At 38.0% G+C, this 22,597-nt stretch overlaps 1 protein-coding gene across 1 annotated transcript in view; it reads left to right on the top strand.

Moving 5' to 3' along the window:
- Window positions 1–22,597, top strand: part of CNTNAP2 (contactin associated protein 2) — a 1,042,550-nt gene that overhangs the window by 1,006,045 nt on the left and 13,908 nt on the right. Inside the window, exon 22 of the mRNA XM_056484872.1 lies at window positions 11,139–11,369. Within this exon, the coding sequence (XP_056340847.1) occupies window positions 11,139–11,369 (231 nt within the window). The remainder of the gene's footprint in view (window positions 1–11,138; window positions 11,370–22,597) is intronic.

The raw sequence follows: 22,597 nt of genomic DNA on the forward strand, positions 1-22,597 counted from the left end.
AAAGGCAAGATGCAACCTTCCTATAAGAAAGGTTTAAAGCCCATATTTATGGGAAGCTGAAAAGGTGTTCTGAGAGAGGATCGTTTTACATGCCCCATGCTGTTACACTACTCGTGAATCAGCTACTGTCAGCCACTTTTCACTTCTGAGAGAGAACAATGAACTAGATAAGTCACTGATCTATCTAATGTGGCTGTTAAATTTTCATGATAATTTGTGCATCAAGTAGTAATACTTTGCAGAGTTGAATTTATTACACATAAGCATGTTCCAGCATTTTGTACTTGTAACAAAGAAAAGAAACACATAATAGAAATTGTTCAGATATAAATTGTTCGACTTCAAATTGTGAACCATACAATACTGGAAAAAAAAACCCAACCATAAAAATAAATTGCTTCTAAGAAATTAAATTGATTCTTTTTCCCTTCACTGTCCTGTATTATTTTTTTCCTCCAGTATTTTTTAAATTGTTAAAATGGTTTTCAGTACTACAGCCAGGTTGATGTTGTCTATAAGAAAAAGTGGATGCTTTGATCAGAGAAAAATTAAATAGCAAATGAAGAAGTAAAGCACAAGGAAGGAAAATGTTGAAAGAAAAAAATACCTTCTAAATTATAGCATCCTTATTCTTGCTGTTGTTCTGCTTTTCATTTGCTTACTACTTTCAGGCTTTTTGGTAAATGAACTAAAATTGCCACTACTTCAAAACATCTTTACTTATTCATAATGTGACAGTGTGTATATCTTCTAAAAAATGTCAGTTCCAGAAAAAACTTCTATTTATAGACTATGTTGTATTGAAATCCAACATCATAGGTTCAATAGCAAAGGATTTCTTTAAATTTAAGTAAGAAAAATTATGTGAAACTGTTGAAGAAGCTTTATCTTTGTAATACTAAGATCCCTAGAAGTGGTTTCTTAACAGATTAAAGATGCTTTACCTTTATAATTATTTTTAAAAAGAAATAAAAAAAGAAAACCCAACAACTTTTATGAATATATAAGGTTAATATGAGGCATACATGTTATACAAATAAAAATAATGTCCTACTAAAAAGTTATTTTCTAATTTTGGTTGCATACCATGGATCAGATCTTATTCTAGCACTTTTACTGTCTCCAAGTAAGACTAAGATAAACAAGGGGGGAGTGAGGCAGAGAGGGAATTTCAGCCTAGCCACTCTGATGACACTGCAGTTTTACTAAGATATTTGAGGCTAGTGATATAGAATGAAAAGTATATTATGAGATCATTTGCAGGTAGTCATAGGAGAATACCCATCAAAATGAAAAGTAGTGGCACAGTGAAACTACCTAATTTTAATAAGAGTTGTAACAAAAGCACAGTATAACTAAATGCACTGGACTTTGGCCAAGATACATTACATTTGACTACAGGCTGCCAAAGACTTATTTGATTATTTATTTACTTTCTGTCCCTAAGACATACGAGCACATTTAGACAAATGATATGAATAAAACTGTATATTTCTTTTTGCATAGTGATGCAAAATGTGTATGTTTTATATCCTTCTCTAAGGGTTATGAAAGATGCTGTCAAGGTTATTTATCATGAGCATAAATTAGAATGGGCTTATAAATCCTGCTGAAATACAGTGTAGCAGCTAATTTTGATGATGTTCTGTCTGTAATAACAACCCTTTTTTCATAGTGCTATCTATGATGACAAAATTATTTAGTTACTTTGTCAGTCATTTAAATTTGTTGTTTGTATTTTCTGAAGAAATTTTGTCTGCATCACTTTTTTTCTCCTCCCCCATCATCTACTTCCTCTCACTCTGTTTAGAGCCTGCTTGCAGAAAAAAGCATTTTAATTCTTTGTTGTAGATGAAACACCTGGTGGTGGTTCTGCTGCTGCCCTCAAGCCATGATCTGATTGCTCTTGCTTCATGTCTAAAGGATAGAGGATGGGATAGAAAAAGAAAATGGTTCTTGAAGCAAACTGTCATACATCTTATGCAGTTTTGCCTTGAGAACTGCTAATTTCTGCTGCTTGGTGGGTTACACCCATGTGTGCTGAGCACTTTGCTTCTCAATCAAAAGATTTCCATCAGCCCTCAGGAGGGTTTTCAGCCAAGGTATGTGGTGCAGCCTAAGTGAACAATATTAGTGTTCTGTCAGCTCAGGTCATCATCTGGGTGAATAGCCTTTCTTTTTAACTCTCCCTACATTTGGGACTCCTTTAAACAACAGACTGAGCTTTTGCCTCTGATGCCCAAGGAGAATGATTAGTGCCCTAGAGAAGAATAGAACAGAAATGTATGAAATTACGGTATTAGCTCTCACAGTTGGTTATAAAGGGTAATCTACAGAGAAGTAACTCCTTCCACAAAACCAGTGGGAATTTTGGTCCCATTGGCATGGAGTTGATTGTTTGCTCTCAATGAGATTCTGGCCCCAGCTGAACACAGCAGCCACTCTTGAGTTGGAACATTTGAAAACATCTGCCAGATTCAGGACTTTCATCTGATGTCTGCATGCTGGGAAAAGTTCATTGGCAACCAAGCAGATAGTATTTCTTTTCTTTTGCTCTGGCTTTGCATTGTTTTATTACCCTTGAGAGAGCATTATTTTCTATCTATGTAAATGTGCCATGCAATCTTGGTCACCTTTCCAAAGTCATAAGAAGTTTGAAGTGTGTTTAAAAGAAACTTTTTAATATTTATTTTCATATTTAAAAGCCATGTCCATACTTTTTTTTACTTAGGTCTCAAAACACCTTGAGAAAGATCTCAACTGCAGAGTCGGGAGAATTTCTGTTTTACTGAGAGGGAGAGACAGAGTTTGGCATGAATATCTGAAATGGCTCAATCAAAGTCATGCAGCAAGTCAGTAGCAAAATGTGGAAAAGTTACTTTTTTCCTTGGGAAAAGGATGTTCAGCTTTACTCTTGGCCTTACTTTTGTGGCGTTTCTAATGCAATTACTAAGAACCTTGCAGTATCAGTTAATTCACTTTTTGTTAAAAAGCAGTGGGAATTTCTTAATGATAACTGTTGTTGGCTAATACATGGCATTTTAAAATTGAAGATTTCAGGAAATCATACATGCAGTATAAAATCTTGAAACATTCAGTAGTTATATCATCAATATAAAAGAAAAGGGGGGAAAAAATCCAGTTTGTTCTTAAATCCTTTACATTTGTGGCAATGTGAAAACAGGCTGCTGTCTAATAACATCTCCATTTCATAGCATTCTTCACAATGCCTTTTTTGACAGAGGAGCTGCAGTCCAGCACTAGTCTTTATTATTCCTGCAATAATGGGACTCTGATAGGAGTGTATTTCATGTCAGTGATTTACTGTCTCTATTACAGCATGACCTGAAAGCAGTAACTCCTCTGCCAGGGACTGGGGTTTGGAAATGTTCCAGGGCTGCAACACAGCTTCCAGGCCAGCTCAGATTCTCTAATCCTGTGTATTTTTCACCCAGTTCAATCATTTTTAGCTTGTGCAGAAAGTATCAGAAATGTTTCATAAAGGAATGGCCAGTCTTTGGGCAATTCTAATAAAGCTGATGGTGCAACTAAAATGTGCACTGAGCTGTTGCAGTCTTCATAAGTAATTTTCCTCTTGCTTGTACCATAGGGGAAAAGGCCATTTCTTGAATGTCAGACAGCACATGAAAGCACCATGCATATGCTGTGCAATATTGTTGGTTGGCACTGCTAGGTTAATGTTAAATCCTTCAGTTTCTGGCACAGTGCTTCATAGACTGTAAATAGCATCTTCTCTGTGTTTCAGTGCATGGTCAGTGAGGTTGCCAGTCTAGATATAAGCTGTCTAAACAGAATTATTCCGTGCAAGCTGTAACATCTTATGAAAAGGAAATCAGAATAGTTACAAGAAGTAACATAAATTTACAAAGAAAAAGATAAAATAGCCACAGAAGGATCGTGTCACAGGATAGGGCCATACTGTGAGCAGCACCTTAAGGCTCTGGAAAGAAATCAGTTGTAGGCATATCTGGAGGCATCTGACTCCAGGGTTTCAGGATGAAAGGGACAAATGAGTCTTTCATGACACATGCCAGAAGAGGGAATGACAGGATGGCTTTCCCAGCACATGGGGGGCGGGGCTCGAGGCCACCCACAGCTTTACTGTATTGACTTGATGGGAATGGGACAGGTGGGGAGGCAGAACCTGTGAACTGAAAAAAGAGATTCTGCTGCTCAGCATTTTAATTTTTGCATAAGGAGCACTTGGTAGCCATTTGCACTTGGGTCTTGTGAAGCTCAGATGCCCATTTTCAGGGGCTGCTCACCCTTTTGTGCCCCCAGCATCCCTTGAGCATGTTCTCCATAAATGAGCATCTTGTTCCAGAAAGCATGCACTAGCTCAGTTTTGAGTAATGGATAAAGTAAAGTCCCCATTGTTTTATATTTAGTTTATACCACTTACTGAAATTTACTTCAGAGACTGAAATTAAAAGCCAGGAAAGTTTGAGGGCCATGAAGAGTCTTTACAGTAGCTCAGTTCAGTCCCCATACATGTCTTGAGGTTTACATTAAGTACAGCTCATTAAATGTAGTTCTGAGAATTTAGCTTCTTTGCTTTGTACTGGGAGTATTTAGCATCTCTAAAATCACACGTTGTCTACACAGTTAAGTGGTATTAGCATGTTTCTGGTTTTTTTATATAGAAATTGCTGCTCTTAGGACAGAGGAGATATAAACAGCCAGATCCCTCACACTGGAGCATATTCACCAAAAGACCCAGGCAGTGTGTCAGAATATCATTTTCCCATTCCCTGGTGTTACCCCTCTTTTGGATGTGTAGTAACTGCTCCTAACATGGACTTTCTAGCCCTGTGGCTTTGGTCTAGCAGGTATATGCTACCCCAGATAGGTTCTCTTGATGACTGGGATCCAAACTAATTAATTCTCTTGGGTTCTTTTACACCATACCAGTTCTTAAGTATCGGTATGTGCTATGGTTTGATGTTGCACTGAATGGCTCATCTAGGCTTCAAATAAGTGAAACCGATTTCGTAATCTCTGTGGACTGCAAATCTTGAAATCAATAGCTCCCTTTCAGCAGAGTTTAAACTGCTTTCTATTATGTGGAGCCTGATGCCATAACAGAGAGATGCTTGAGATGCTGATTGAACTGCTCTTTGAGCAGCAGGTGACATAACAAGGTACCTGTCTGGGTACAGGGGAAAAGGGGGACAAGGAGGCACATAGTACTTTATTTCTAGGAGAAAATCTATTGCTAAGGTTGACCCAAAAGCAATTAGTGGTTCATTTAATTGAATTGGTGAATTCACCTATGCAGTCTATTAAAATGTTATACAGTTTAGGGTCAATTTAGTACCTCTAGTGGAAGGGCTATAGAGATTGATAATGGATTACCTTTTGTCTACCCACTGAGTGGATTCTTGATCTTAAGTGAAATAGCAGAGCAGCCTGGTAGTTCAGCCAGAAGTACCACCATATGGCAAAGCTGAACTTCTCGCACCGCTGATGTGGCTCCTTGCTTTCCAAAATCATTAAGCTCTTGTATTTCTGTGCGTAAATGGGCACATATAAACGAGTCATTGTCCTAAATCCAAACAGCTAGGTTTTTTCATCATTTTCAAAACCCAAATGATGTCTTGTGTAAATTGTGTGAGAAGTAATCTTCTTAGCAAATGGAATTGAAGGGGGCTTTGGTTGTGCTTCTGAGACTTTCTTTTAAAAAGTGTCTTCTGTCAAGACCAAAGTCACACTAGCATACAGAGCTTTATTTCTCCCTACCATCCCATGTGATACTTTGGGCAGAGCTTTCCCACTACCAAAAAAAGAGCTAGATGGCTGTAGCATTTACTGAGAGCCTTGCTGAGCCTTGGTTATGCCCTGTTTCTACTTTGAAGGGCTCCAAGGGAATTCATAAGAGGATATTTATTACATACATTGTAGTACATACCCACAAACTGTACTTCAAGTTCTTACATTTCCTTCGTAATGGAGCATAATTTACTATAAATATATGTCTTGATCTCTGTATGACAGGAACTCTGTTCAAGGTTCAGAATTTATTGTAACTTTCTGTATTGATATGCATTTGAGAGCCCATCAAGAAAAAAATGCACAGATCAGCTACATAGCAAGAAGGTATTGAGCAAAGATACTCACCACATATGTGTAATAAAAACATGTTTTATAGGTTTACTTCTCTCGTGGCTGGCTCTCTGTCCTCTTCCACTTTCCAAGGCCATCTTTCCACGTGTAGCACAGCAATACTGGTTTGGCACAGTACTGTGCTGGACTGAACAGCTTTGTGGTGCATAGCCTTGTGTATGTGTGAAACATTCTAGGATCCTCACACAGGGAACTTTTCATAAAAAGAAAGCTGTTCTCCAGCTCTGCAAAACCTGCTCAGAGCTGTGGGACCAAACATATCATCTTTGTTTCCTTCTACATCACGCTGTCATTTTCTTCTTGTATTTCTAAGTGATGCTACAAGAATGTATAAAAAATAGATGGTAAAACTAAGTAAAGCCAGACCTCTCCAGCAGTGCAGTAACTTCTTGTGCTATTAGAAGCTCTGTGGCCCTTTGAGCTACTCTATAAATCTTTTAATGGTAAGTATGGAAAATAGAAAAGGGAAAGTAGACAAAATGTGTATTTGGCAATGTGTCTACTTCTACAAGTATTTCATCAGATGCATGCTGACTAGGTCAGTTTGGGTAATAATCTGAATCAAATTGTTCATTGGTTTCTCTTATAATAGTGGCTAGGCAGGAGTCACAACTTTGCACCTACTGGTAGTGTAGTAAGGGCAAAAAAGCTTAAAAAACAACCTAATTACACTGACTAGTATTGCTGTGTGCTATTTATACATTTGTCACTTATGCACTGGTCCAGCCACAATTTTTTCCTCAATATAATTTATTTTTGCTTATTTTCTTCTAGATTTATAAAATAATCAATTTCAGCATGTTGGGTACTCATTAATGGTGCCTTGTGTTACAGATGAGATAAGTTTAGATGGTTAGAGCTGGATGCTAATAATGCCAAGGTTCTGGGTTGATGGGCCATTCACTTAAGAGTTGTACTTGGTGACCCTTGTGGGTCTTTTCCAACTCAGAATATTCTGTGATTCTGTGAAATATGCTTGAAAATAGATGTTCTTTACATCTTTTCACCAAGTGGATAAAGAGCTTCTTTAGTAGTGGCACATAATTTTCCAGAGAAAAATAGTATTATTTTCATTGTTATTGGCATGTTCCTGCTGCAACCATGATAAGTAAGTGCTGAAAACAAAGTGAATAAATAAGGATTAAATTCCTGTATCTTTTTGCTGTTAAAGAAATAGCAAAACACAAGTAATTGATGTTAAAGATATCTTCAGTGAATGATAACACACAAGAAATGGGGCAAAGTCTGTGAGGCTCTTGCCATACTGTGTGTCAGTTATATAGATTTTTGAAATGTTCAAAAACCAGTTGCATAGTTATTGTGTGAATGCTTAGTGTTAAGGATTTGTAGGCTGCAATGCTAGAATGGGTTCTCCTGACTGGTCTTGTGTAATTGTGACCTTCTCAAGTCAGAAGGTTGTGTGGTCAAGGCAGGAAATGGTTAAAACTAGTTGAAGTTTAAAAAAAGACAGGAAATGGTTAAAACTAGTTGAAGTTTAAAAAAGGCCTATAAGTGACTTTTTTGCAGTCTTTCATTACAGAAATACCTGAGGGTAAGTTGCCAGCAGGAGATTGTTGCATCAGATCTGAAAGCAATAATATAAATGTTGCTATTGGGTAATGATAATCTGTACACTGTAATATTTATATGACTTTGCACCAGTTTATGCACTGAAAATTGGAATAATGCAAAGTAGTTGCATTGAACATTTCTTTTTTTTACGTAATGTCATTGTAATCATTTTTTGATTCTGTCTCCTCTTTGTTACAGGGAAAAAATTGAATTTTAGTCATGAGAACATAGACACATTTCATTTTGCAATCATTAGACTCCCCAGGAATTGGTTTATTAGGCTCAAATGCCCAGGGAAACAAAGCATAATGGCCTAACATCCGAGGGTATCAGTGTGCCCCAAGGGACATGCAGGGGCAGGAACATGCTCACAGTCATGGAAGCTGTTCTATATTGTTTTAGCATTGATGAGATGCAAGCTGGCAGGAAATTTGCATTTTCACAGCCATCACTTGTGGAATGTTTTAGACAAAAAATGTGGGTCTTTAGAAAGGTGCCTTGTTACGTTGGGGTTTTTTGTTGTTTCGTTTTTGTTTGGTTTTTTTTTTTTAATTCTTTCAGTATCTAGTATCCATCACTTATTTTGGAAGTTAGAGAAGCATGGCAGTGAAGTTCCTAAATAAGCACAGTTATATTCATGGATCTTTGTTCTGGTCAGTCAGGATTCTGAGTGGGAGGCTATTAGCTTCTGCATGAAGTTCCACAGAATAGCTAAAATGTGAGTGAAATCACTAAACTGTTAGCAAAAGTGGTTACAGTGTTTGAAGAGTCTTGTTGTTTCTTAGATTATAAGGATTATTTAAAAATGTAGCTCTTCACTGAATATGCCATGGATATTTTATTGAAGTAAGAAAGAATGAATATTGTGGTCAGAAAGGAACCTGTCTGAGTGACATAGTCTACAGGTAGCATTCAAATTGCATGAACTGGCTTTGGTACAGCTTTTCTACTAACTATGGAAAATGTGTGTGCATATGTGAGGTTTTTTTACTTACTAGCAAATTTTTGAAGCGATATTGCTAATGCTATTTTTTTTAAATATTTTTGAAGGAGAGCTGGATGTGACTAATACATTTATTGTAAGCATTTAAGCTAGTCCTTATCTGAGTCCTAAGGATGTATCCACTTTATCAGAGATGACAGTCACTGCTCTCTGCCAGATGGTGAAACGTGGCTGTAGCATTAATACAGGCTGGATTAGCATTAACAAAGTAATGACATTCTCAAGTGAGAAAGAGAAGGGAAAATGCAGGGACTATAGTGTAGTGGATTGTATAATGATCTAATGCAAGTGATTTTCAGATTATCCATTTTTGTTGTGTGCCCTTATGCTAGGTATGAGGGGGACTTAAATGTTGCGTGTTTATGTTTCTAACATGCTTGCAAAGACAGAAAAGGTAGCTTAGTTCTGTGTGAAAACCATGAAGTTGTTTTAGTCATGCTCTAGATCTGACCCAATTCCAGCAGTTTCCTCTCACTACATGCTTGAAGTGTAAACCCCAAAAATAAAACGGTTTGTCTAGTTTGTAGCCTTGAAACTCCATGTATGTATCCCTGATCCCAAGCCCTCAGTACACTTAGGAGTGTAGCACTGACATGTATATCGCCCTAGTTTTTGGGGACACTAAACAGCCCAGAACCCATATAATTGTTCCTGATTTGGTTAGAACTGAACACAGGCATTTCCAAAAGGTTAGTAATGCATTTTTCTAATAATTTTAGTTGGGTTTTTTCTTTCTTTTTTCTTTCTTTTTTTTTTTTTTTGGTAGCAATTCAAACCCAGGTGTACTTTGGTTCCCAGTTTAACTAGTTTTGAAACTCTTAAAATAAAGCCCTTTCCCACTGATGACTGGAAAGGCTGACCTGGAACAGAGATTAGGCAGAGCAAAAGGAATAAAATAGGTATTTATTAAAAAGATACCTCCTCTTCACAGAGAAAGCCTCTCAGTAGGTTTTCTTTCCCACCTCTGTTTTCTTTCCTTTTTTTATGGCATAATCATGTAGTTTGCAGGCATTTTTTTTTTACAAAAAACAGATTTTCCAATGGTTATTGTTCCTATCTGAAAAGGTTGCCTTCGAATAACATGGTGCTTTGAATAACATGGTGCTGCTCCCTCTTTTCTGTCCACTCTGTCCCTCTACTTCTTTGCTCAGCTCAGTATGACTTTTTCCACAGACTTCAAGGGCCAGGCATTAACCTAGTGATCCAGGGAAAGGTGGTTGGAAGTGTCCCCATGCCTCTGGGTCAATAGTCCCTGAAACAGCACAAACATGATGCTTCCATGTGTCCTTTTCATACACTTTGCACCACCACAGAAGAAAGGAAGCCAAATTCCCCACTGTCATGTAAATATTATATTAGACACTGCAGTGAGGCTTTGAAATGTTAATATCTCTGTAATACGGACAGCTGACAGAGAGGGATAGTTTTGATTTGGTTGTGACTCAGGCTGTTCCAACAGGTCCTGGCAGAATTCAAACAGCTGGGAGCAGATGCCAGTTTCCTGAGTAGTAATGGCATTTTACATTATTTTGAGGTCATCTGACCTGGTGTTTTAGAATGGAGAAAGCCACCTGGGGGGCAACTTTGAGAGACAACAGCTGTTTTAGAGTGGTAGCAGAGCCCTGTGCTGAGCTCATGGATGCCAGCTGCCAGCTTATCTGTCAGCCCGCAGCAGCAAAGTGACTGGCAGCAGGGTCTCAGCTCCCTCAGCCTGCAGCAGGGCTGGATGAGATCCTGCCACCTCTCAGCACTGCATGGAATAAAGGACAGAGACTGGAGATGGATGGTTTTCCACCTCAGGCCACAGGGATGTGTGGCCTGCTGGTGAAGGGAAGCTTGACTCCCTGGTGAAGGAATGCTTGGCTCTCAGGAGAAGGGACCCAGGAGAACCCTTCATCTTTGGTCTCCTGATGAAGGCAGACTTGGTCTCATGATGAGGAGACAGGAGAGGGACAGAAGTGACCACAAGTGGTCCCAGCCCCCTCAGGAGAACTGAGAGGGCAATAGGCCAGAGCTAAGGAAGGGAAATCGCTTGCAGCAGTGGCTTCAGCTTAGAGGAGAGACCCTGGCCAAGACTGTTCTTCTGCCTTCTGCCTTCTTTTCCAATATTCTTCTCAGTAAGGATACTTTTTCCTGGCCTTTTGTACTTTGATGACTCCTTCACTGACTCCTTCATACCAGCCTTTCATTTTAATGATAGCATAGCAGTGAAACCGAGTCATGTTAAGGCCTGAAGGTTTCCAGCTTTAATCTGTAATGAAATGTAAAGAAACCTGTCAGGGTCTGACACAATCTCAGTCTCCTTCAGAGAGGGACTTGGGAACTGAGCTCTGGGAATCAATGTGTTCAGACCAACTGTGCTTTCCAAAGCAATTAATTGTTTTGATTAATTTTTTTTTCCCTCTTCATTTTCCCATAGAAATTGGGAAGATTGACCAAGATATCTATAAATACAACACCCCAGGATTCACTGGCTGCCTATCGAGAGTCCAGTTCAACCAGATTGCTCCACTCAAAGCAGCTCTGAGACCTACCAACACTTCCTCTCACGTCCACATCCAAGGAGAACTGGTGGAATCCAACTGCGGAGCATCTCCACTCACCATCCCACCAATGTCGGCCGCCACCGACCCCTGGCACTTAGACTCAGGTAAGGTGGCATTCATGTCACATTAACTCAGTGGAGCACTTCAGAGAAGAAACTCATCTGCCTCCCTCTGTAAAGAAAAGCAAAAATGAGAGGTTTTTTTTTTTTGATAGGTAATTGATAGGTAGGGCTATAATCATAGTAGTAAATGCAAAACTGAAATGACAGAGATTTGCCACCATTTTTAAATGCTGTTACAGAGGGGTTTTTTTTCTTTTTTTTTTAATATTCTGCTTTATTTTTCTTCTGTAAGTCTTAGGCTATTTATGTGTTGAGTTTTGACCTAACTGATGTGATAGCACTTTCTCTGTAGCCAGCAAAAACCTTCAACTACATATAAATAAGGTACAGTAGTGTTTCTTATGCTGTATTCCTAATCAGTGAATATATTGTAGTCAGCTTCATATAAAAAAAAAAAAGTAAATCTAATTTTAGACATAAATGCATTTATGTAAAGTGCTGATTTGTTTTCTGAAGTGTCTACTTTCCATAGGCTGTGTTTAATAGAAAATCCCATTAGTCATGGTGGCATTCATCTTGTGCTGAAAATGCTGGAAGTCAAAACAATTTACAGATCCCAGCAATCTCACTCTGCTTTGTGACTGACAGTCCCTGAAAATATACATTGAGGCTAACTTTAGAGGTTTTTCCTGTCTTTTGCTTCTTGAGTATCAGATTACCTTTAGATTTATAGGCTCAGGTGTATGTTGATGCCTCCCTTGCATTTTGTCCTCATTTTCATTTCAGTTGTAGAGTGTAAATTAGAACCTGTCCTGGCAATTTTGTTGTTAGAAGTGGTATAAAATTAAAATGCTAGAGGAAAAACTTGGTCCATAATGATTTTGGTAATGATTTGTCTTTGAGTTTGGGGATGCATCCATATGCCAGTTTTTATACAAGAGGAGGCAGGTATATATGTCTTTCTCAGAAGTACATGTCAGGGTCATACCTTTGAGGTTTGTATTTTTGTGGGTAGTTGGTTGGTTGGTTCATTTGGTTTGTTGTTGTTGTTTAGGGCTCTTTTTCCTTGCAGTGTCAAGGAACTCCTTGCAGCATTTCCTTTCATCTCTTCTCTGGCAGAGAAGTAGGGCAGCTGCTTCTAAGGAGTGACAGAGCTCCTTGTAGAGCTGAGGGTCCCAAACATTAACACAAGCAGTATCATTCTTTAAAACCTGTCATTCCCTCCTTGCTGCCATGCCATGCCATTGTAAGATTACAGTATGGCTCTTCCCCACTTACAACATGCAATTTTCTACCTGAATTTTTTTATCATAAATTAGTAGTCCCTTTCTTCTCTGAAATTATTAGACTTGCTTGTATCTGAAGGTTATGATCTGTATTCCTCTTTCTATACAAACACATTTTCTGAAGGATTTCTCAGCAGCTCATGTCTTTAGAAAGTGTGCCATAAACTTTTTGAGGATGTGCTGCTGTTGTGAATCATATGCATCCAATGGCCTTTGGTTGGTAATTTTTGTTGTTTACTTTTCTTTCCACTTCATTTCAGTGCAAGCTAGCAAAAGACTATGGTAGGATTTACTCAGGATATTTGCACTGTTCTTAATAGCTCCTGCTGCTCAAAGAAAGAGGTCCTGTTTGTCCTTGGCACATGCTTTTATGCTTGACCTTGTGTTGGCTCAATCTCATCTTGTAAACTTTGTAGACCTGACAAGTTACAATTTACACTTTTTCTTCTGGATAAATTGTAGTACTTGGACACAGAGACAATATCAAGGATGTCAGGAAACATGCAGAATGCTAGTAGGTTGGCTCAAGCTGTTTGTTAACTTCTGCCAGTAAAAAATAAATTTCATTGCCATAGTCAGAGTTAACTGTTTCAAATCATGGACAAACAGAGCTCAAGACACCCACCTTCATTTTTGGTAATTATTAGTTTTAGTAAGAGTGGGAGCTAGGAACACCTGCTCTTGTCCTTGCCAGTGATCCACAGAAGTAGAGGGAAGAGATCATATTGCTTCAAAGATTTTTGGTGAAGGACTGCTGTACACCAAAGAAAGCAGCAATGTTAGGTGAGTTATGGTAGAAACAAAGTTCACAGCAAAGCAGTGATGTTTCCCTGTTTAAAGAGTAAAATGATGTTCAGGTGCTGGTGAGCAATGTCTAACTTCTACTAGAGGTGGTATTTCCATGGTACAAAAAGAGGTACCTCATCAGTTCATTTACCAATATCAGTAAAAACCACTGGGTCTTTGTGATAGTATCAGTGGTGGTCTGACACAGATAGTTCAGTCACAGGAAAATTATATTCTGTAGACTGTATAACCTTGAGTCATCAAAGTCACAGCCTGTCTGTCATCAAAGCGATCTTCATCTAAATTAAAATGCTTGGGTTTAGTGTCACTTTGCATTAGTAAATTGGCAGTTTTCACTGAGGATTTTTTATGTTTCCCAAACCCTACTTAAGACTTTCTAACACAAATGTTGAGAGAGAAAATGGAGGAATCAGAGGTACAGCATCTCCAGAACTGGAATAGTCTCAGTTCTCTCAGTGTGAATTTACTCCTTTACTAAACTGGCTGAAAGGGCAAAGGCAAAAAGCAGCTTTGAAATTCACAGAAGCACTTGTAGAGATGTTAAAGCAAAAGCCACACTTTGCCACAAAGAAATGGTTGCAAATAACATGGCTTTGAAAGCAGCAATTACTATATGCAGTATTTCTCATTTCAAACATGTTTTTATCTGTAATTTTTAGTGTTATGTTACCTATTTAATTTTAAATATTTCTTGACAAAACATGAGAGCTGAGGATGGATGTTTCATAGTGAAAATAAAAAAAGTCAGGAAAAAAATTGTGGGAAGCATCATATTCGTTAAATGTCATTCAGTGACATACTCTGAACTCATCCTGATTCATATTTTGAGTTAAGCATAGGTTTTTAGCTTTGTTTCTCAAATATTGTGGAATTGAACTTTGAGGATTGAAAAATGTTGTAGGAGGTAATCAAAGATAAGTGTCTAAATAGAACAGATACACCAGATGACAAAGGTAATGATCCTTTCACCTCTCGATGGCAATGCTGGATCAGACTTCGCAGATAATTGCTGGAAGTTAAGCAGGTTCTGCCTGATGGGTGACCTACATGAGATGTTTTCTGTAACCTCTTCTGTGTAGTTACTGAATGAACGTCTCCTGCTAGCTGCAAAACATTTTGGATGCCCTAACAGAGAGGCTAAAGGGAAGGTCATAATGACGCGCATCAGTCATTTGGCAGCTGACCTTTAAAAACTAGTTGAGGGATTTATCAATAAGAAGCCCTGTTGATTTTCTGCCCAGACAAATGAGCTGTACAGCTTGTCGATCCACTGTCTTGCAGTTTCTTTTAGCCTTGAATACACATATATTTCACATTTACAGTATTAGGTCTTTTTAAATTCCTTTGTTATTGTAAAAGTCCCACTTCCCTCCCTCCCCTGGCTGGCATTTTGCCATGCTCATGGGACATTATCTTAAACCATGATCTTGTTCAGCTTGTGAGTATTCTCACAATGCATAGTCTTTTCCTGTTGCTATGGTGATCCTTTCTTGGTGATGATAAAACACAAGAATTCAACAAGTCATTCTTTTCTGGAACGTGACTTTCTGGTGATTTAAAAGAAAAAGGTCAATAATGATATCCAAGCAGATCATCCATATAGTTCACTTCCTGTGTTTTCTTCCCATCAGTATTATCTCAGTTCATGTCAGACAATCAAATTTGCCTTGGTTACAACAATAGTAGTGTAGAAAAGAGGCTAAAAAGAGCCTGATCAATGAACATAGCATTTAAAAATTACATGCTCTAGCTTTACATATTGTCCAAACAGTCGAATTACCTGTCTGACATACAATTCAAAACAAAAGTTTTAATTTCAATAGCCTTTATTGGTGTGCATTTTAATATCTATTACTGCTGCATAGGTTAAAAAAAAGCTAATCACAAGGAGTTTTTAATATCTCTCAGTTCAAATTAGCTAAGATATAGGTGAATGATAACTGATGCCTTGCTCATTGTAGACAAGCAAACAAAAGCCCAAACATGATTATTTTTGTAGTAAAAAAATTCAATACCTAAAATGCCTTGTAGTTAAAATTGGAAGTTGCATATTATGTAGTGACGTTGTTCAGTATGTGGGTGCTTTTACCTAAGGTTCTGCTGATTACTAATGAAATTTCACCTCCAAATTTTTCTTACTTATATAACAAAGTATAAAAGAAACCTTTTACATGGATATAGCTCTCTGTTTTAGGTAGAATGTGCTCGTTTGCCAAACCAACCGATCTTTAATTTAGTAAAAGAAAGAGATCCAGAAAGGCAATACACAATAGTTGGCAAACTGTGTTTTAGCAGTTGTAAGCTGTCATAGCACTCTCTAGCTGCAAGTTGCATTTACTCTGAGTATGAACAGAAATGGCATCTAGAGTATTTAACATGGGATTTAGTTAAACCTATATTAGTTCCAACGTATTACAAATTAAATGGAGCAGGATTAAATGCTACATCTGCAACATTCTTTGAGGGGTGTGACTTTTTTTCTGACTGTGTATGTTTAAATCCTAAATGCTCTTTATATTTTTGTAATAGTTGAAAGGTCTTGCCTTTTACAAATCAACAGCTTACTTTGAAACCTATTATTGAGCATGTCTGGTGAAATCATGTACCACTGTCATCAAGGTTAAAACAGCTGCTTGCAGGATTCACTCTCTTTTTCTTATGAATTCATTCCTCTTCCTTTAACAAGTGATGGCAGGAGAAGGGAGCACTAGCCATACATCCAAGCTCGCCTATTTGGTTAGCTAATTTCCTTGTCAAGTGAAAGAGAGCAGTTAATTTCTGCACTAAAAGTGTCACTCATGTTACTGAAGGCACCTTCCAGATTCAGAAGCCGTCTGCTGTGTCGCATCTCACCCCCTGATCACTGGTACCATACCTTGGAGAGCAGAGCAGCAGCACCTGAGGAGAAGCTGGGTCAGATGTGTGCTGGTATAGATGTGGTTAGTAAGCTGGGAAATAGCTTTTGTCCTTGTGAAGGGCTTGTTACAAATGCTGCAGTGGGAAGGAAGAATCAAAGGCATTATTTGCCAATGGGTGACAGTGCAGCCCTCAAAGTGGTCTTAAGTCACAAACACATGAACAAAACACTCTTCTCCTCACCACAGACATTAAAAGACTCCTGTACACATCAGTGAAATCCAAAAGGATGAGCGTTAAAGTCAGTAGTGCAATATGACATAGTGCTCATTCTTTTTTAGGGGATGGCAGGAGAGCAGGGTCACTTCCCTAGGCTTCCTGCAAGGGCATGCAAGTCCAGGCAGAGGTAGAAAGGAGCTGCACCACATTTGTTCATGATGCAGCCTTACACATCTAAATTTGATCTCCTAGTGTTAGCAAAATTAGAAATAGATATGAAGGCATTTGCTAGAATAAAATGACAGTCTTTCTATTTTCAACCATAGCAATCAGAGAATGATGCCAGATTCTCTCTTCAGGGTTACTGATTACTCAAGGTGGTTGGTTTGTTTTTTTTTTTAATTAACATAGCATGTAAACATTGAGAGGCTATTTGTCTGCCAGTAAGGTAGCTTAATACTCATACTTTTTATACAAGACACTGAAAATACACTTGCAGCCTGCCCTGTGGGTCAACAGGTTCTTCCACTGCCAGTCTGGTGCATTTTGTGATTGTTTACTTTATTGAGAGTGACCAGAAGTCCATGGCCCTGACCTGAGTTGTTTTCAAACAAGCAAGTAGTATTTTTTTGTCAGTCAGGAGGGATTAAGTCTAGCAGAAACTCATAGCTCAGCTTCTAAGCATCAAGCATTTCTTTGCAGACAAGAGGGTAAATTATAAACATTTAGATGCAGGAGTTTCTATTTTTCTCCTGCCCATCAAACAGCTAACTAGGAAGAGCATCTGTCTGAAATTTGGCACAATCAGTGTTTCATCTTTACAGGGTTTAATTATGGTGCTTGAATTACTGCAAATCTCTCTATTGATTTGGAATAAAAATGCCTCCCTCAGTCTCATTTAGCTCCTTCACACAATTATGCATAGCTTTCTGTTAACTTTAAGACTGTGTAATTTCTGTGTGGGGTTTCTGATGCTCTGTCTAGTGTATCAGACTGTTGGCAGACTGCCAAGCTTGTAAATTCTTCTGGCATTCGTTGACAGACCAGTATTGTAGCTATTTCATAAGCAGTGATTTGAATATTAATGCTGCTACCTAATGTCAAGAGAAGGTGCTAATGAAAAAAAGAGGATCTTTTTCATCCTCCGCAAAGACTTTTTTTTATTTTTTAACACAAGTGCTAATCTTAACCATGAACATAGATATGGCATAAATTAGGGGGAAAATGGAGTAGAGAAGGAAACATTTAGATACCTGAGCGCTTCATGTGACTGCTTTCTTTTTCCCTTCCTCAGGCAGAAATGCACTTACTTCCTGTGTAAGAGGTTATCCTAGATTAGAGTCAGGTCATTACAGCTATTAAAGGGTTTTTTAGGTTTAAACTCTCCAATCTGACCCATTCCTTATCCCCAGTCCAAGCCTTTCCCTTTTTTTTTCTCCTTTTTTTGTAGCTGCCATAAGTTTACCTGTTTGTTTGGTATTCTTGGTCATTGGGGGGGATTTTCATTTTTTGGGAGGGGGGAAGGTGGAGAGAGGGAGGGGAGGGGTGTTTCTTTCACATATTCCCTTTGGGTCCATTGTCAGTGATAATCTATATACAGCCAGGTTTTGACCAGCATTGACTCCACTGTTTCTTTGAGAGCACCAAAGCGCTTCATCTTCTATGTTAATTATAAAAGGGAGTATTTGTGTATCTTCCTTAACAGGTGAAATGTAAGCACTGCTCATAAAATTTTTATGGAAGTGATAGCTTAGGCCAGCATGACTCTTGTCTGGAGTCATAGTGAGACTCAGGGTCAAACAGATGTTACTACCAGGAATAAAAAGATAGATGGGTTTAGGTCTTTGATGGATGAGGGTGCTTTAATGTGCTGCAAATCAATTAGAAATCTGGCAGACTAAATGTTCAAAAAACTAATTCTGAGATCCAACTCACTGAAGTTCAGCTGCAGATAAACAAAATCAAAAAGTGATGCTAAATGTCTGTTCTCATTTTAAATGAATAAAATCCTGTAGTTTCCAAGTACCCGATATTATTATTCTAAAGTGTCTTGCCTTACCACTGCTTTGTGCAATTACTTTCTTGTGTGCAAAAGAAGGTGTGAAGCTATCATAAAAAGGGGGAAGCTAGGGAGAATCACCTAACCCATCTCAACAGACAGTGCAGAAATGTCATCCAAGACTGTCTGGGGAAATTTGAGCTGCAAGGATGGGTCTCCTAATAAAGTACAAGTTTTTCAGTCCCTTTGCTAGGAAAATTGCCTTTCAAGACAAAAAAAAAAAAAAAAAAGCATATTGTACAATTCTCTTAATGTAAACAATTGATAAAATTCCATTTCCTGCTCTCATTAAGGTATGGACAGCAAAGTTCACCTGCAGAAGGGAATTAAAGGGCTGGTAATACAGCAATTCTCAAAACAGCTGTCTTGACAGTTTGGGTTGTCTGCTGTCTGGTGTTGAGAGTCTGTATTGTCCCAGTTTGTTGACCATGGAGCATTCCCTGCATTTTCTCCCAGCACTGCCATTGTTCACTGTTAGCATTTCCATTGTTCATTCTAAAATTCATGCTTTTTTACAGTAACATCCAACAACATTTTTCTTCTATAATCTCCACATACTTTCCCATTGTCCCAAACATTTGCATGCAGAAGAGTGTTCAGAGGACAATGTTTCTATTAAGCCATCATTTAAGAGGATTTTTTAATTTATACTCATTTAGTATTGGAGTAAAAAGACAGGATTGGAGATCATTCACACTAAAAATGTAAACCCACAGGTTTTGTGTTTTTTATTATCTCTATGCATTCATCTATCTCAGCAGAACTCACCAGAGGCTGACATAAAAACTGCATGACATTCAATTAAAAGTTCTTAGGGAAAATAAAACGTAACCTTTCAAAATATTTTTGATCAAACAGAACATATCTCACAAAACTTAGATTAAGTAATTGGTCCAAATAGTTTAGCTATTAATGCATTGGAGGATTTTTTATCATTTGCATTAGGTTTTTTTCCCCCCTAGTCAAGATGGTTCTAAAAGATTGAAGAAATTAGAGAATTTTGTTCCAACATGGAGATTTTCATGTTCCAAATAATTACCATTATTGGCAACAGAAAGAAGAAGATGACATTTTTTAAATTAAAAGCCCCAGTTTTCCTTCTAAGCTGCACGTCTGTTCTGGTAGTTACAGAATTGTTAAGTGGGTGTATTTTTTCCAATATCCTGTAACTTGTGCCAAAAAAAAAATTAAGTCTGTGAATATGAAGCTTTCTACTTCCATACAGTAAGGAAAGTGGCTCATAATAGGGACATACATATAACCCTCTAACACTACACTTGAGGCATCATTAAAAATTTGAGGAATGAGGATTGACCCCACATAGTATGCTAGAGCAAACCTGACCTTTTACATTAACATGGTTAATAATATATTTTAAATATTTTGTGAGGGGTAAGTGTGAGGATGGGTTTTTTTTTAAACTTTGAGATGTTTAATATTAAAAATCACTTAACCCAAATTCTTGGTTCTCTACTTAACCTGATGTAGGACTTCAAGTAAAGCCTGTTGACAGAGTTTAATGTTAAACAGTTCTCCCTCAGAATCTGCTGTCAAATGCCTAGAAAAGCAGGAGTAGGAGTAGTTTTCCTTTTTTCTGAGTTATCAGCTTAGAGAAGTAGGAAAAAATAGATGTATTAATTAAAAAAAATTAAAAGATCTGACCTTTGAATGCAAAGTAAGACACATAAAAATGTGCATTAAAAGAGACAGCTTTTTTACTACTGCTTCAGGTTTTTTTTCTTTTGCTGAATTGCTGCAGTTTACGTGTCATGGGTGCTCTTCACAGAGCCAAACTCAGGAGGAGAGAAGTGGGTGGGATGGGCATGGGTAGTGGAATGAGCACGAAAGGGACTCTAAGGGTTGTAATGGCGTTGTTTACTTCTGCTCCATCATTTCTGTGCATGTATTTAGAGTTTCACTTGTGATCCAGTCCCTTCAGGAAGGGGAGTGTAGCTGCGACTGCACATTAATTTCTACTATCAAGACTCAAGCAATTAGATTCTATACTTAGAGTCTGTAATAAGGAGAGCTCTGTGATTCCAAACCACACAGTACAGTCTCACCTGACCAGCAGAGTTGACATAATTTGTAGAATGCCACCAAAGAGCTTCCTTTTATTTTTCTCCATTCTGTGGTCCTATGGAGAGTCAGATTAATGAATGGATCTAGTGTCCAACACTTTCTCATAATCTTAACATGTAAGTGAGCATTTGCTTTCATTGCAAAGTCAATTCTTGGATGCTTGACTGCAAAATAGAATTAGGAAGAAGGAGTTATAGATCACATCTTTTATTTTGTCATCTTACTGTTCTACTTCTAATTAATGCCTTAAATAATGAGAGTTGTATATACCTTCTGATCACCAGATCCAGTGGTTCTGGTTGCTTCTCCAGTTCATATTTATGTGAAAACCCAACTGGTTTTAATAATGGATGAACACCTCTCAAAACTGTGGACATCTGTAAAGATGAAAGGCCAAAGAAGTCTTGGAGCACATTAGATCTAGTCTGAACAAACTCACTTTCCAGTATTTCACATTTCATCGATTGTTCTAGAACTGTGACAAATCTCACACTTCCTTTTACGAACCAAATCTTAACTGTATCTTCCTTTGTAGGTGGCATATCTTAACCAAGACTTGCCCACTCAGTAAAAAAGTTCAGTTAAAAAATTGACTTATATATTTTTATTTATTTATATATATAAGTATATATACTTACATATATAAGTAGCGTCTCTTAAAACATTAATTCTAAATTTAATTTTAAACTCATGGTAATGTATCTCAAAACAAAATTTGTCTTTTTTACTGTGTATTTCTTAATACTGCTCTTTTTCTGAAAATCCCCACCCCCCCTTTGGTTTTGGTTTCCTCTTGCCTTTACTGAACAGGCTGTTGCTCATTTCTCAACACACACTCACCTTCCGGACTACTTTAGCAGGGTCATTTTACAATCTCAATTTTGTGAATTTGAAAAAGGCTTTTGTGTGGGATCCATTGTAAAACATTTTCACTCTGAAAATGGCAGATGCAAAATCATGCCTGTTATAATGAAGCAGAATTAATTCACTCAGCTAAACCAAGCACATCTGTCATCTTTAACATCTAGCCCTAATTGTGCTCTGTTTATCCAGTCCTGTCTTCCCTCTCCATTCATTGAGGGCTGCTGTTTTGCATCTGGCTGTGGCAATGACCATGCTGGGCATGCTGAAGGATGATAGGTCTTCTACTGCATTTTTGTGGTCATCTAAAGATTCAGATGTCATTAAAATGATGGCCAGAGTACGGAATTTGCCTGCAGTCAGTCTTTAATCACTCTTTTAGGTGCTACAAAGTTTCTTTAATACCATCTACCCTAAGCCTAATGAAAGAAAATTGAAAAGTGCAAAACATAAGTACAGAGTCTGTAGATTTACTCTACAGAAAGAGAAAGCAAAGTGTACTGTGTCCCTTTACATAAGTTAGCTTCAGGATGGTGGTGTTTGAAGCAAACCTGATGACCTGCTGTGAAAAGACAGGGTGCAAAGAACAGCATTGGCCAGCTTGGATCCTGGAAGGGAACCAGATGAAGTGATGTTTGTAAGCCAGAGAGGAGCTTAGCATTTCCTCATACAGGGTAATCTGTCCCTGCACTAGCTGCAGGTTTTAGGAAAAGGTCTTTGGTGTGCTATGACAGCAAACTGATGACTCTGTGCCACAGCTGCAGAGGATTTCAGGCAGCTGGTAGGATATTTCTTGGGTCAATATTTAGATTTTTTGTTTTCTAGAATAGATTAAAAAGCTCTTTGCTCCACTCTTCATTTTTTGAATCACACACTGAGACACTAGGTACTTGGAGAAACCTCGAGAAGATTCATTTTAGGAATTACTCTTTACAGCCTATGAACAGCACTTTATATAGTCTTCTGTGCTTTTACCAGAGGATCAGTATTACTGCTGTCCCTTTGTCAGCATGCTCTAACATGCTGTTTCCTCTTTTAGTTCCTGAATTTCAGCAGCAGTGGAAGAAAAACTCATGTTAGTTGTCTTTTTGGCAAAGTTG

This window comes from Oenanthe melanoleuca, chromosome 2 (assembly GCF_029582105.1).
Source record: "Oenanthe melanoleuca isolate GR-GAL-2019-014 chromosome 2, OMel1.0, whole genome shotgun sequence".
Lineage (NCBI taxonomy): Eukaryota > Metazoa > Chordata > Aves > Passeriformes > Muscicapidae > Oenanthe > Oenanthe melanoleuca.